This window comes from Rhinopithecus roxellana, chromosome 20 (assembly GCF_007565055.1).
Source record: "Rhinopithecus roxellana isolate Shanxi Qingling chromosome 20, ASM756505v1, whole genome shotgun sequence".
Taxonomy (NCBI): Eukaryota; Metazoa; Chordata; class Mammalia; order Primates; family Cercopithecidae; genus Rhinopithecus; species Rhinopithecus roxellana.
The window spans coordinates 68,298,045-68,313,339 of NC_044568.1; the positions used below are offsets into that span (position 1 = coordinate 68,298,045).

The 15,295-nt window shown below is 39.6% G+C and overlaps 1 protein-coding gene across 5 annotated transcripts in view; it reads right to left on the reverse strand.

The window, feature by feature from the left end:
• NFAT5 (nuclear factor of activated T cells 5) overlaps positions 1-15,295 on the reverse strand; it is a 144,877-nt gene that overhangs the window by 34,695 nt on the left and 94,887 nt on the right. For all 5 annotated transcript variants that reach the window (XM_010355419.2, XM_030925676.1, XM_030925674.1 and 2 more), the window contains 4 exons: positions 14,215-14,405; positions 10,434-10,606; positions 1,983-2,117; positions 1,808-1,860 (listed from right to left, as the gene is read on the reverse strand). In XM_010355419.2, coding sequence (XP_010353721.2) covers positions 1,808-1,860; positions 1,983-2,117; positions 10,434-10,606; positions 14,215-14,405 — 552 coding nt within the window. The remainder of the gene's footprint in view (positions 1-1,807; positions 1,861-1,982; positions 2,118-10,433; positions 10,607-14,214; positions 14,406-15,295) is intronic.

Consider the following 15,295-nt stretch of genomic DNA (forward strand, 5'->3'; position numbering starts at 1 on the left):
GTTCTGGTCTTTACCTTTGGCTGCTAGGAGGTAATCTCTAGGTTCCTGCAATGTCTTGTGTGACAGTGGTATTTACTTGAGAGCTTTGGTCACTGGACAGTCTACCAATGTAATTTATAACAGGCTTTGGAACACACCATATCAATTCCAACCTCGTTGTAGTGAAGACCAAAGGTCAGCTGCATGGGCAGTATATAATCAGGTGTGAAATAATAACACGGGACACCAAAGGCTCGGGTGAGCTTCCCTGGCTGGTAATTCTCTTAGTATTGTTATTATCACACATTGCTATGCCAATATGGTAATGTCTTTCTGAGGATGACAGAAGGTTGGTGCCTGGGACACTCCTAGACCTTGTGTTATGCATCTCTCCCTTTAGCTGATTCTGATTTCTACCCTTTTGTTGTAAAACTATAGGCACTAGGCTGGGCGCAGTGGTTCATGCCTGTAATCCCAGCACTTTGGAGAGGCCGAGGCAGACGGATCACAAGGTCAGGAGATGGAGACCATCCTGGCCAATATGGTGAAACCCCATCTCTTCTAAAAATAAAAAAAATTAGTTGGACATGGTGGCACGTGCCTGTAGTCCCAGCTACTCAGGAGGCTGAGACAGGAGAATCGCTTGAACCAGGGAGTCAGAGGTTGCAATGAGGTGAAATCGCGCCACTGTACGCCAGCCTGGCGACACAGCAAGACTCTGTCTCAAAATAAAACAAAAAAACAAACAAACAAAATCCTATAGGCACTAAGTATAGCACTTTCCAGAGTTCTGTGAATTGTTCTAGGAAGTTATCAAATCCAAGGGGATGGTGGGAAAACCACTGTTTGAGCTACTCATTCAAAAAAAGACGGTGGCCTGGGGACCTTTGAACTTGTGTCTGGTATATGAAGTGGAAGCAGTCTTGGCTGTGCCCGGAGCCTTGAGTCTGGCAATATATTGGATGTATGTTTTAAATTTTATTAGGTTTTTAAAAATACACAAAGGATTAAAAAGTAAATTTTAAAATGACAAGGAAATTATAAACTTTTTGGATAAAGTGGCTATAGATTGCCCAAGTTTTGCCTCTTCTATTTTTCTACCTTCCTTCATGTGTTCTTTTCTTTCCCCATCAGCTTCTTACAGTAAATTTTAGGCTTTGGGTAATTGACACATTAGCTTGTTCCTGTTTCTCTCTTCTCTGTCTGTCTTCGGTCTATACCTGTACATACTACCTCTTCTGCATGTGCCCTTCTAACTTGCTTATAAATTTGGCCTTCTGTTAGTCTTAGTCTCAGTTTCCATGGGTTTGTTCCTGTCTGCTCTAAATACTAATTCCTAAACCAGGTCTTGATCCTTGTTTTCAAGTTTTCATTGTTATTTGGAAAACAATACATGGTGAGGTCCTACAAATACAGACTTTTTAATATCAGTGTGATGAGTGCTTCTAAACACAAGAAGGTTTAACAATCATAAAGCACCTGAAACATAACAGATTCTCAAAATACTGGTTTCCCTTTTATTTAACTATATAGTGGATTAAGGTTACGCAAATCCTCAGAGAAAATAAATATCAGGAAATAAATATTTTGTTTATTAACAATGGAAACATTTGCTAATGCTCTTAACTTTTTAAAATAGAGGTGGTCATTTTTAGCATTAGGAAAATAATTCTAATTCAGTTAAAGAAACTCAAGAAAGAAACTTTAAATGATTCACATCAATCCCATAAGAAGAAGAAATTTAATCTACTGATTCAGGAAAACTTCAGAACAAAACTGAATTGCTCAGAGAGTGAACAACCAAATTATAAAAAAGCTTAAATTGTACCTGATGAAATAATTCCATGTCAATTTCAGCTTCTGACTTCCAAGAGTTTTCATCTGATTGAAATAAAAAGTGATTTATTAAATTTTTGAACTTTTTTTTACTCTGTAGCTATGACTATATCCATATAACAAAGTGAAAACATGCAAATATCTGTACCACAAATATGCGTCCTTACCAGAAACATTTTCTTGGAAAATAACTTTAGTTCCTTTCAGAAAGTTCTTGCCGATTAAAAACACTTCTTCTTCTCCTTTCACTGAACAGCTATGCAAGCTTTTCTTCAAGATTTCTGGCACTCCTGCTGGCTGAGCTGTGGAGATACATACGCATTCTATAACAAGAACCACCACAAGTTATTTCTTACTTAAAATCAACCTGCAGTCATCCAGTTCTGAGTTGTCTTTGTTGAAGGAGGGGTAGTAAATATTTTTACAGTAACACAATTATCTGGAAAGGCTATAATTCTAGCTCCACTGACATCAGGCTTGGCCACGTGACTGGTTTGGATAATCAAATGTGAACTGAAGTAATGTGCCAAGTCCAGGTGAAAGCTTTGAGAGCCATCACATGGTTTTACCAACTCGGTTATTTTAAGCCACACTGAGTTTGGTTTTGTTGTCTTTTTTAAATTGTGTGTTATTGTTGAAGTATCATTTAGCCCTCAGCTATTGATTCAAACAAGTATCCCGTCTTTGTTTTTTTTTTTTTTTTTTTTTTTTGAGACAGAGTCTCGCTCTGTCGCCCAGGCTGGAGTGCAGTGGTGCTATCTCGGCTCACTGCAAGCTCCGCCTCCCGGGTTCACGCCATTCTCCTGCCTCAGCCTCCCGAGTAGCTGGGACCACAGGCACCCGCCACCTCGCCCGGCTAGTTTTTTGTATTTTCTAGTAGTGATGGGGTTTCACTGTGTTAGCCAGGATGGTTTCGATCTCCTGACCTCGTGATCCGCCTGTCTCGGCCTCCCAAAGTGCTGGGATTACAGGCTTGAGCCACCGCGCCCGGCCAATCCCATCTTTGTTAAACACAAACTGAGCATCCCTAATCCAAAAATCTAATTTTTTTTTTTTTTTTTTTTTTTTTTTGAGACAGAGTCTTGCTCTGTCACCCAGGCTAGAGTGCAGAGGCATGATCTCGACTCACTGCAACCTCCGCCTCCTGGGCTCAAGCAATTCTCCTGCCTCAGCCTCCTGAGTAGCTAGGATTACAGGTGCACACCACCATGCCCGGCTAATTTTTGTATTTTTAGTAGAGACGGGGTTTCACCATGTTGGTCAGGCTAGTCTCGAATTTCTAACCTCGTGATCCGCCCACCTCGGCCTCCCAAAGTGCTAGGATTCAGGCATAAGCCACCATGCCCAGCCAAAAATCTAAAATCTTAAATGCTCTAAAATCCAAAACTTTTTGAGTGCCAATACAATGCTCAAAAATTTATACACCTGGGCTGGGTGCAGTGGTTCACACCTGTAATCCCAGCACTTTGGGAGGCTAAGGATGGAGGATCACTTGAGCCCAGAAGTTCGAGACCAGCCTGGGCAATAGTGAGACCTTGTCTCTACAAAAAAATTCAAAAAAATTAGCTGGGCATGGTAGCATGCACATGTAATTCCCAGCTACTTAGGAGGCTGAGGTGGGAGGATCACTTAAACCCCAGAGGTCAAGGCTGCAGTGAGTCATGATTGCACCACTGTTAAGTACTTATGTGTGAAGAAGTATAAGAAAAGGATTGCTTATTGGTAGCATATAAATTCAGAGTCAGGTGAAACCCCATTTCTACTAAAAATACAAAAAATTAGCTGGGCGTGACGGTAGGCACCTGTAATCCCAGCTACTTGGAAGGCTGAGGCAGGAGAATCTCTTGAACCCGGGAGGTGGAGGTTGCTGTGAGCCAAGATCGTGCCACTGCACTCTTGGTGACAGAGCAAGACTCCATCTCAAAAAAAAAAAAAAACAAACAAATAAAAATAAATTCAGAGTCAGGAACGATGGCGATGCCAAACAGGTTATTTACAAAGATTGTTTACAAAGGTGGCTGGAACACTGTCACCTTTGCTTTTTGAAACTTTGATGCACAAAATTATTTAAAATATTATATAAAATTACTTTCAAGCTATGTGTATAGGTACATATGAAACATAAATGAATTATGTGTTTACACTTGGGTCCCATTCCCATGAAACCTCATCATGTATATGCAAAGAAATTCAAAGTCCAAAGAAATTCAAAACCTGAAACACTTCGGGTCCTAAGCATTTCAGATAAGAGATATTTAACCTGTTTGTATATGCTAAATGACATTTTCAACAATGCTGGGGAGTTTAAAAGAAATTGTGAATGTATAAACAAATACACTGGCCGGGTGAGTTGGCTCACACCTGTAATCCCAATACTTTGGGAGGCCAAGCGGGGGCGGATCACCTGAGGTCAGGACGTGGAGACCAGCCTGGCCACCATGGTGAAACCCCATGTCTACTAAAAATACAAGAAATTAGCTGGGTGTGCTGGCGCATGCTTGTAATACCAGCTACTCGGGAGGCTGAGGCAGGAGAATCGGTTGAACCCAAGAGGCAGAGGTTGCAGCAACCCGAGATTGCACCACTGCACCCCAGCCTGGGCAACAAAAGTGAAACCCTGTCTAAAAAAAGAAATAAACAAAAAATAAAAAAACAAAAAACAAGCATTTTCTAGAACCTACAAGGTTAATGTGTGAACAGAATGGAAAGGGTTATTGGTCATACACTGACAATTATATACCCTAATAAATGAAGAATTAACTAAATCAGTTTATTTAACGGTAACTTTTTGGAGTAACAGGAAATAGATACTTGTTTTTTAAAAACATTCCAGAAACATATGGTATATATTGTTCTGGTAAGAAAATAAAAGGTACAAAATTACATTAATATGTTGTATTACCAAAATGAAATGTAAAGCGTATAACCTTTCCCTCCATTTTCAAATACTGTGTGGAAATTCCACTTCACTTATTACTGGTAAAACTTTTTCCCATATCTCATTTTTTTCATTTATGTGTTAAAGGCATAAGACGGCCAAATGAGGCCCCAAAGGTTTAGAATATATTTGTCTTCTACATATTTGTATTTACATTACAGAAAGAACTAGTCTGTTACTTTCAAGATAATTTAACTTTTGGCCTTCTAAAAGGTCCTTTCTTTAAAGTTTACGAGATGGGTCCCCGACAGATGCCATACTAAACAGAACTGAAGTCAAGATTATTTAAGCACTAACTTTTATTTTTAAGTTATTTATTTATTTATTTATTTATTTATTTATTTATTTATTTGAGATGGGAGTTTTGCTCGTGTGCCCAGGCTGGAGTGCAATGGTGCAGTCTTGACTCACAGGAACCTCCATCTCCCGGGTTCAAGCAATTCTCCTGCCTCATCCTCCCGAGTAGCTGGGATTACAGGCATGCACCACCACGCCTGGTGAACTGTATTTTTAGTAGAGATGAGTTTTCTCCATGTTGGTCAGGCTGGTCTCAATCTCCAGACCTCAGGTGATCTGCCCACCTCGGCCTCCCAAAGTGCTGGGATTACAGGCGTGAGCCACTGCACCCTGTCAAGTTATTTATAAGCTGACTCTTGAAAGGGATAATGCTTAAAAATTAGAACACACAAAAAAGCAACCACCTTTTTGGTATTATAAAAACTGTGTACTTTTAGATGCTTTTCAACTAGCAGTCTTAAAAATAAAGTTGAGGCCGAACGCGGTGGCTCACTCCTGTAATCCCAGCACCCTGAGAGGCCGAGGTGGATGGATCATGAGGTCAGGAGATCGAGACCATCCTGGCTAACACGGTGGAACCCCGTCTCTATTAAAAATACAAAAAATTAGCCGGGCGTGGTGGTGCCTGTAGTCCCAGCTACTCGGGAGGCTGAGGCAGGAAAATGGCGTGAACCCGGGAGGCAGAGCTTGCAGTAAGCCGGGACTGCCACTGCACTCCATCCAGCCTGGGCGACAGAGCGAGACTCCATCTCAAAATAAATAAATAATAAATAAATAAAGTTGAAAAAAATAATGAATATCTAAATACTGAAAAATAAGTAAGCAAATATTTCAACCCGTCAAGAGAATAAATAAAGCTTTGCAATAATGTTTAGTAGAAGGACATATTTAATAGAAAATTTTAGAGTACAAAGCCTACATCTGTTTATGTATATTACTAATCCCGTCCAAAATTTTAAGAGAGGGATAGTTTACTTAACAACACCATCCTTTCCCCATAGCTGTGGGATAGGTAGAAATAGGGGAAGTAGAAAATTCTTAAATTCCGAGTCAAATTTAATTTAGTAAGCATTAGATAAAATCTAATATATATTACATGTAAGAAAGCCATGATTAATTTTGTCCTATTAAAAACTACTATAGAAGGGTAGATATGAAAATTTTTTCTTTTTTCTTTTTTCTTTTGTAGAGACAGGATCAATAAGACCTCACTCTGTTGCCCAGGCTGGAGTGCAGTGGTGCCACTATAGCTCATCGTATTCTTGAACTCTTGGGCTCAAATAATCCTCCCATCATAGCCTCTCAAGTAGCTGGGTCTACAGGCGCATGCCACCATGCCCAGCAAATTTAAAACATTTGTTTTTTGTGGAGATGGGCTCTTACTATGTTGCCCTTGCTGGTTTCAAACTCCTGGCTTCAAGCAATCCTCCTACCTCGCCCTCCCAAAGTGCTGGGATTACAGGTGTGTACAACGGCACCTGGCCTTTTTTTTTTTTTTAAAGAGATGGTTTTGAATCCCAGGCTGGATTTAAACTCCCGGGCTCGAGTGATTCTCCTTCCTCAGCCTCCCAAGTAGTTGGGACTACAGCTGTGTGCCACTGCACCCGGCTGAAAATTGATATTCTTAATTTGATATAACATAACAAAATAATATAAACATACATACCAAAACAAAAAACATATACACCTATATTTTCTGGAGAACGTGAAAGATGTTAAGAATGTAAAAAGGGATGATCTCTGTCCCCTTAAAAACAAACAAAAAGACAAAGGATCCAATGGCCACTGTTAAAGCAATAATTAGAAGTAATTTTTTTTAAAGCCACAAGGCACTGCATGAATCCTGATATTACAAATTCTTTCCACTGAGTGTCTATAGAAGGAAGATCAAGTATCTGTTTCCTCTTCTCCCTTCCAACTGTGTCACCTTTTGGCCCCTTTCCTTTTCTACCTCTCTCTCTTCCTGTTCCCTTCTATCTCCCATTCCAATCCCAACTCTTCGCACTAACCAATTTCCTTTTTACCTCTCATTTTACTGCAACTGCTTAAACCTGCCAAAAAGTTTATATTCATGGAAATAAACACAAGCCAGAAACTTATAATGGAACAAACATTTTAATTTTTTTAGATAAAAATATTTTTGGGGTTCTGTGTTTTACTGTATATCATTTTTATGTTTATTCTTCTTTTCCTCCCATATCCAGCTCTCAAAGTCTAAGTTCAAGCATCAAGCTTCCTAAGTGGTCAGGACAAAATTCAAATTATTTTGCTGAACACACAAGTCACTTTATGAGAGAGGTGTTACCTACCTCTGTAACCTCAAATCTTATCACCTCATCATGTATATCTTTTTGTTCCAATCACATCAAACTCTTTTTATTTCCCCCAAAAGGATCATACCCTTTCAGGGAGCATATTTATACACGAATCCTTCTGCCCAGAATGACTATAGAAAGGCAGATACGAAAAATTTTCAAGTAAATCCCATTTTACTTGTTTTAGTTCTAATTGTGTTTTAAGAAAGACAGAACAAGTTCTACCATCTCTGAGCAGTCTGAATTAGATGCTCTTACTATATTTCCACTGTACTTTAGTCACACAGCTACTGTGCCGTATAGCATCTTTATATAACTATATAATACAATTGGAAGCTTATATAATTTTTATATACTATTTAAAAAAAGAGAGACAGGGTCTTGCTTTGTTCCCCAAGCTAATCTCAAACTCCTGGGCTCAAGCGACCCTCCTGCCTTGGCCTCCCAAAGTGCTCTCATTACAGGTGTAAGCTACCATGCCTGGACTATATACAATTTTATATACACATATATGGAAGTTAATATAATTTTATAGTAAAATTAGACATTTACTTGCCTGTTTTTTCCCCAGCCTGCTCAACTGTAAGCTCCTTAAACTATCATCTTTAATTTCAGAGTCAGGCACACTGTAACTATTCATTGAATTAACTATGAAGCTTTCCAAAAACAAACCATCAATCGGCAAGTCTTTTTGTTTGTTTTAATGCACTACAGGTGACTCTAACCTACACCCAGGACTGAGAACCACTGCATTTAATTTATATTGACTAAATGAGTGACTGAATGAGCAATGAGGCATATTTTGTTATCAGAACACATTACTGTTTCCCTGAACTAAACTGTAGCCTCCAGTAATTATAACTGTTAAGAAAAAGTAGGCTAGAAACAATAAATTAAAAAAATTTTTAAAAAGCACTCATCTGAACAATTTCCCCCCCCTTTTTTTTTTTAGAGACAGGGTCTCCTGTACAGCTGGAGTGCAGTGGTGTGATGACAGCTCACTGCTATCTCAAAACCCCTGGGCTCAATGATCTTTCTGCCTCAGGCTCTTGAGTAGCTGGCACTACAGGCACATGCTACCATGCCTGGCTTTTTTTTTTTTTTTAATTTTTGTAGAGACAGGGTCTGTCATTAAGTTGTTCAGTACACTTCCATTATAAGTTTCTGGCTTGTGTTAGTTTCCATAAATATAAACTTTTTGGCAGGTTTAAACAGCTGGAGTAAAATGAGAGGTGAAAACAAAGTTGGCTAGTAAGAAGAGCTGGGATTGGAATGGGAGACAGAAGGAAACAGGAAGAGAGATCAGCCCGGGCTGGTCTCAAACTCCTGGCCTCAAGCGATCCTCCTGCCTTGGCCTCTCAAAGTGCTGATATTACAGGCATGAGCCACCACACTCAGCCTTATTCTTAAAAAAAAAAAAAAAAAAAAAAAAAGGGGGAGGGGTTGGGGGGTGCTAGAGAACGATGGGTGGAGCATTTGAGGTCAGGAGTTCAAGACCAGCCTGGCCAACATGGTAAAAACCCATTTCTACTAAAAATACAAAAAAAATTTAGCTGGGCAAGGTGGCACACGCCTGTAATCCCAGCTACTCAGGAGGCTGTGGTAAGAGGACTGCTTGAACCTGGGAGGCGGAAGCTAGGTCTCACTATGTTGCCCAGGCTAGTTTCAAATTCCTGGCCACAAGCAATCCTTCCACTTCGGCTTCCCAAAGTGCTGGGATTACAGGGGTGAGCCACTGTGCCTGGCCTTGAACAACTTCACTGCCTGCCAAATTTGCTGACTGATCTTATTAATATAAACATTTTTAGTAATATATCATATATTGTTTTTAAAAATAGGTCAAATAGGCCAAGCGCAGTGGCTCACGCCTGTAATCTCAGCACTTTGGGAAGCCAAGGTAGATCATTTGAGGTCAGGAGTTCAATACCAGCTTGGCCAACATGGTGAAACCCCATCTCTACTAAAAATACAAAAATTAGCCAGGTGGTAGTGGCACACTCCTGTAATCCCAGTTACTTGGGAGGCTGAGGCAGGAGAATTCCTTGAGCCTAGGAGGTGGAGGTTGCAGTGAGCCAAGATCACATCATTGCACTCCAGCCTGGGCAACAAGCGAAACTCGGTCTCAAAAAAGAAAAAAAAAAAAAAAAGAAAGAAATGTGAAAAGGAAAAATTTTCCTATTTATTACTTGTAACAATAATCATTAGAGAGAAACTACAATTACGGTGAAACATATATAACAACGTAATTGAATTTACACACACAAACACGCACACATCATTTTCTGTCCATGCCAAGGTTAGTGATAAGAATTGAATTTCCCACTCCCAACACTATACTACACTATTATAATTAGTAATCAAAACTTCTGCCATGTTGTTATTTGCAAAGTCCTCCTTACCTTACTCATGTTCTAACACAGAACAGTTAGAACCATAGCAATTTACCACACAGTGAAGATGTTTAGAAAACGCTTTCGTTTTGTAATTTACTTCTGATAACCAGCTCAAATTACTTTTTTTTTTTTTTTGAGACAGTCACAGTCTGCCGCCCAGGTTGGAATGCAGAGGCATGCTCAAGGCTCACTGCAGCCTTGACCTCCTAGGTCTCAAGTGATCCTCTTGCCTTATCTTCCCGAGTAGCTGAAACTACAGGCACAAGTCATCACACCCAACTTACTATGTATATTTTTTTATTTTGTAGAGACAGGGTTTTCACTACATTGCCCAGGCTGGTGTTAAACTCCTGGGCTGAAGTGATCCTCCCACCTTTGCCTCCCAAAGTGCTGGGATTACAGGTGTGAGCCACCATACCTGGCCCAAATTACTTTTTAAATCAGCATATTATGATAATAGGAAACTACAAAATGCTCCACATCTTTTGAATTGTATCCCAATTATTCATCTCTAGTTTGGTCTAGAAAATCTGACTACTGCTTTTAAAATATCTCAAATTTTGCACAATCACAAGCCAGAGTATGTGAAATATCTAAAATTTAGAGATGTCTAAAAGATTAACAGAAAATGAAAGAAACTCCATATGTTTAGTATCCCCATATCTTCTTACTTACTACACAAAATTGGAGAAGAAGGTGTTTGCAGTGTCAAAGTGGAGCCATCTTTCCTCGTGATATTAACTCGAAAAACCAATCTGGCACGAGTGCTTTTTTTCTTGGAACCAGCAATTCCTATTCTGGCTTCAACATCAGCATTCCTCAATTTCAATATCCCTACGCAGTCCACCCTAATACAGAAAAAAATATATAAAGGGACATTATGTTGTATAAATAGTGTAGTGCTCTTAATCAACAAGTTTGTTTTTTAAAATTTTGCTTATCTATTAATTCCGTGAATATGCAATAAAATTACAAAGTTCCAAGTTCAAAACTATAAAAGGGTAAATTCTAAACATTCACTGTTCCTAATCCTGTCAATCTTTTGTTTCTAATAATAAAGAAAAAGTAAAAGAAAAAAAATCACTATTTTAAAATCTGAACATAAGTAATGGCTTATAAGAGACCTTTTTTTTTTTTTTGAGATGGAGTTTCACTGTCACCCAGGCTGGAGAGGCTGGAGTGCAGTGGTGTGATCTCAGCTCACTGCAACTTCTGTCTCCTGGGTTTAAGGGATTCTCCTGCCTCAGCCTCCTGAGTAGCTGGGATTACAGGTGGCCGCCACCATGCCCAGCTATTTTTTGTATTTTTAGTAAAGATGGGGTTACACCATGTTGGCCAGGCTGGTCTTGAACTCCTGTCCTCAAGTGATCTGCCCACCTTGGCCTCCCAAAGTGCTGGGATTACAGGCATGAGCCACCGCACCTGGCCAGAGACCATTTAAAAAAAAAAAATTCAGTCTCTTTCTTTACAGAGCTAATTCTGAAAACAGAGAAAATGGATTTTACTTTTAAAAACTTAGTAGCTGCCTCTAGAAGGATGGAATATTAGCCACTAAGAAGTATGTTACCACATTGAATGATATGTGAAAAATGCTCATGATATGTTAAGTCAAAAGCAGATTACAAAACAATGGGTACACTATCTTCTCAATTTTGCCCAAAAAAGACTGGGAAGACACACATTAAAATAGTGGTTAATTCCGGGAAGTTGGTTTATATTTATTTATATTTATTTTATTTTTTTGAGATGGAGTCTCACTGTGTCACCCAGGTCTGAGTGCAATGGCGCTACCTCAGCTCACTATAACCTCTGCCTCCTCGATTCAGGTAATTCTCATGCCTCAGCCTCCTGAGTAGCTGTGATCACAGGCATGCACCATTACCCCAGCTCATTTTTGTATTTTTAGTAGAGCCAGAGTCTTACTATGTTGCCCAGGTTGGTCTCGAACTCCTGGCTCAAGAGATCCATCCACCTCAGCCTCCCAAAGTGTTGGGATTATAAGCATGAGCCACTGTGCCAGGCCGGAAGTTGGTTTTTAAAGGGCATGTTTTTAGCTTTTTATTACCCTGTGTTTTCAACTATTTTTTTTTTTTTGAGACTGATTTTCACTCTTGTTGCCCAAGCCTGAGTGCAATGGTGCAATCTCAGCTCACTGCAGCCTCTGCCTCCAGGGTTCCAGTGATTCTCCTGCCTCAGCCTCTCACGTAGCTGGGACTACAGGCATGCACCACCACTCCCGGCTAATTTCTATACTTTTAGTAGAGATGGGGTTTCACTATGTTGGCCAGGCTGGTCTCAAACTCCTGGCCTCAGATGATCTGCATGCCTCAGCTTCCCAAAGTACTGGGATTACAGGCAGGAGTCACCATGCCTGGCCCCTTTTTCAACTTTCTTATATTGACTAAGTACTATTTTTATAATCAGTAAATTCTTTCCTTTCCTCCTCTACTATACATATTTACTTTTATAATTGTCTTTTTTTTTTTTTTGAGACGGAGTCTTGCTCTGTCACCCAGGCTGGAGTGCAGTGGTGCAATCTCAGCTCACTACAAACTCCGCCTCCCGGATTCAAGCAATTCTCTGCTTCAGCCTCCCAAGTAGCTTGGATTACAGGTGCCTGCCACCACACCCGGCTAATTTTTTGTATTTTTAATAGAGACAGGGTTTCACCGTCTTGGCCGGGCTGGTCTTGAACTCCTGACCTCATGATCCACCCACCTTGGCCTCCCAAAGTGCTCAGATTACAGGCGTGAGCCACTGTGTCCAGCCCCTTTTTAAAATAATTTTCAAAAGTTACAAGTTAAAAAATATTTATGAGGCCAGGCGCGGTCGCTCACGCCTGTAATCCCAGCACTTTGGGAGCCTGAGATGGGCGGATGATTTGAGGTCAGGAGTTCGAGACCAGCTTGACCTACATAGTGAAACCCCGTCTCTACTAAAATACAAAAATTAGCCAGGTATGGTGGTGGGCGCCTGTAATCCCACCTACTCGGGAGGCTGAGGGAGGAGAATCGCTTGAACCCAGGAGGTGGAGGTTGCAGTGAGCTGAGATCGCACCACTACACTGCTTGGGCAACAAAGCACGACTCCCTTTCCAAAAAAAAAAAATTACAAAATATTTCTCAAAATGTCTTTTTTCCAACTAACCTTTTACCAGACTATTTAAAATGGGTTTCAAAAGGAAACTGAAAACCAAGTGAAGTCTTTAGCAACTATCCAATATACAAATAATTACAACATAGGTCTACCCCATACCAATATATTTTCTGCTGCTATGGTTCAGTTTTACAATTAAAGGTCCTTTACGCAAGGCTTAAGGAAAAATAATTTTTAAAACTTAAATGTACAAGATGAAAAACACATAATCTAAATCTAAAGATATATATTTTTTAAATACAGGAAAATAACAACTAATGGTGAATTTAAACCAGCAATATGTGTTTCACATCAAGATGGAATAAGGTACTTCATAGTCTCTGCTGAACAGTTTCTTGGCCGGGTGCAGTGGCTCACGCCTGTAATCCCAGCACTTTGGGAGGTCAAGGTGGGTGGATTACCTGAGGTCAGGAGTTGGAGACCAGCCTGGCCAAGATGGTGAAACCCTGACTCTACTAAAAATACAAAAATTAGCCAGGGGTGGTGGTGGGTACCTGTAATCCCAGCTACTTGGGAGGCTGAGGCAGGGAGAATCACTTGAACCTGGGAGGCAAAGATTGCAGTGAACCAAGATAGCACCACTGCACTCCAGCCAGGGCGACAGATGGAGACTCTGTCTCAAAAAAAAAAAAAAAAAAAAAAAAAGTTTCTAAAGCAAACATTAAGATGGTGGAATTCAGGAAAACAAATCAAATCGTAGTTTTTATTTTCAATGTTACTATTATAAACCCAAAAAAGTAAGTCTTTGGCCAGCTTTCAACTTGGCTTTGATATCCCTGCCTTTACCATGGGAATTCTTTTTTTTTTTTTTTTTTTTTGAGACGAAGTTTCGCTTTGTTGCCTAGCTTGGAGGGCAGTGGCACAATCTTGGCTCACTGCAAACTCCACCTCCTGGGTTCAAGTAATTCTCCTGCCTCAGCCTCCCAAGTAGCTGGGATTACAGGCATATGCCACTACACCCAGCTAATTTTTGTACTTTCAGTAGAGACAGGGTTTCACCATGTTGGCCAGGCTGGTCTCTAACTCCTGACCTCAGGTGATCCACCAGTGTCACACTCCAAAAGTGCTGGGATTACAGGCATGAGCCACTGCACCTGGTCCAACCATGGGAATTCTTTAGCAAAGGGTAAAAGAGTTAATTTTAACCCACAACCATTCTGAAGTAGTGTCTCTTTTTATTCATAATATTTAAAACATTTTAATAAAATACTCAAAATCTTCTGTACATTAGAAAGTGAACAATTCTCCTGCCTAACACAAGAGTGTAATATATAATGAAAAATTCTTACTAAGTACTTACGCCAGTGTCATGTTGTTGCTAGGATCAAGGCCGACTTCTATAACAGTAGTGCCTTCAATGTCCACTTCTTTGCAAGGAGTTGTATTTCGTCCAGTTACCCTGCAGGCCTGATAAAATCCATGTGGTTTCACTCGTCCAGAGTCGTTGCCCACAAACACTTGCAACACTACAGGTTCATTATGGCCTTCCAGCTGAAACAAGAAAACATGCAACAGAAACACTAATTAGCATTTCAAATAATCTAATTATAAAATCAAATATTTAAGACCAAATCCTATACTTGTAACTGAATTACATTTAAAAATATTTAAATCTTCAAGAAAAATAGAGGTAAAACATTTTCATAAAAGAGTTGGCTAAATTCCTGAAGTCATAGTTTTAATTCTGTAATAACCATACTTAAATTATAAATTTAGATGTTAGATGATAAATTACCATTTATAATTTATTTGTACAAGCAGATGAGAATGAATACACAGTACTTTAGGTAGCATTTGGGGCTCAGGACCTACCACCATAACAATGGAAAAACTCACAAAACTGTTAGTGGCATCATCATCATCATCAAATGAGAGTACATATACCGTATTTTTATTCTACTAAAGCTACTTGAGTAGAAAAGTATGAGTGCAGCTATATATGAATAACAAGGAAATGAAGCTCATTTTCATGGACTAGATACATACATATAACATCATTAAATCCTGGGATAAAAAATTATGGTCTGAGAGACTGCTAGTTCAAACGGGGATCGATGGCTCATTACAGGTCTCTAGCAAGCCTTCATAAATTAAATTATAATTTGTATGCTGAAAAATAAATAAATATTTAAAACAGCATTTGGGAACAAATGTTTCCAATCCTGATTCTTGATAAGGCTTATAGTTAAACATTGAAGCCGCTAATATAGAATGCAGAAAATCACAAAGTAAATTGTACAATGCATGCCAAACAAAGTGCTTAAAAAATTCACACATGCCTTACAGCTGTATCTGTACAAAATGGTATCATAATGAGGAAAATAAGCAAACCCCAGTCAAATTGCTGGTCAGCAGAACCTAGAACAGTGCCTGGCACATGG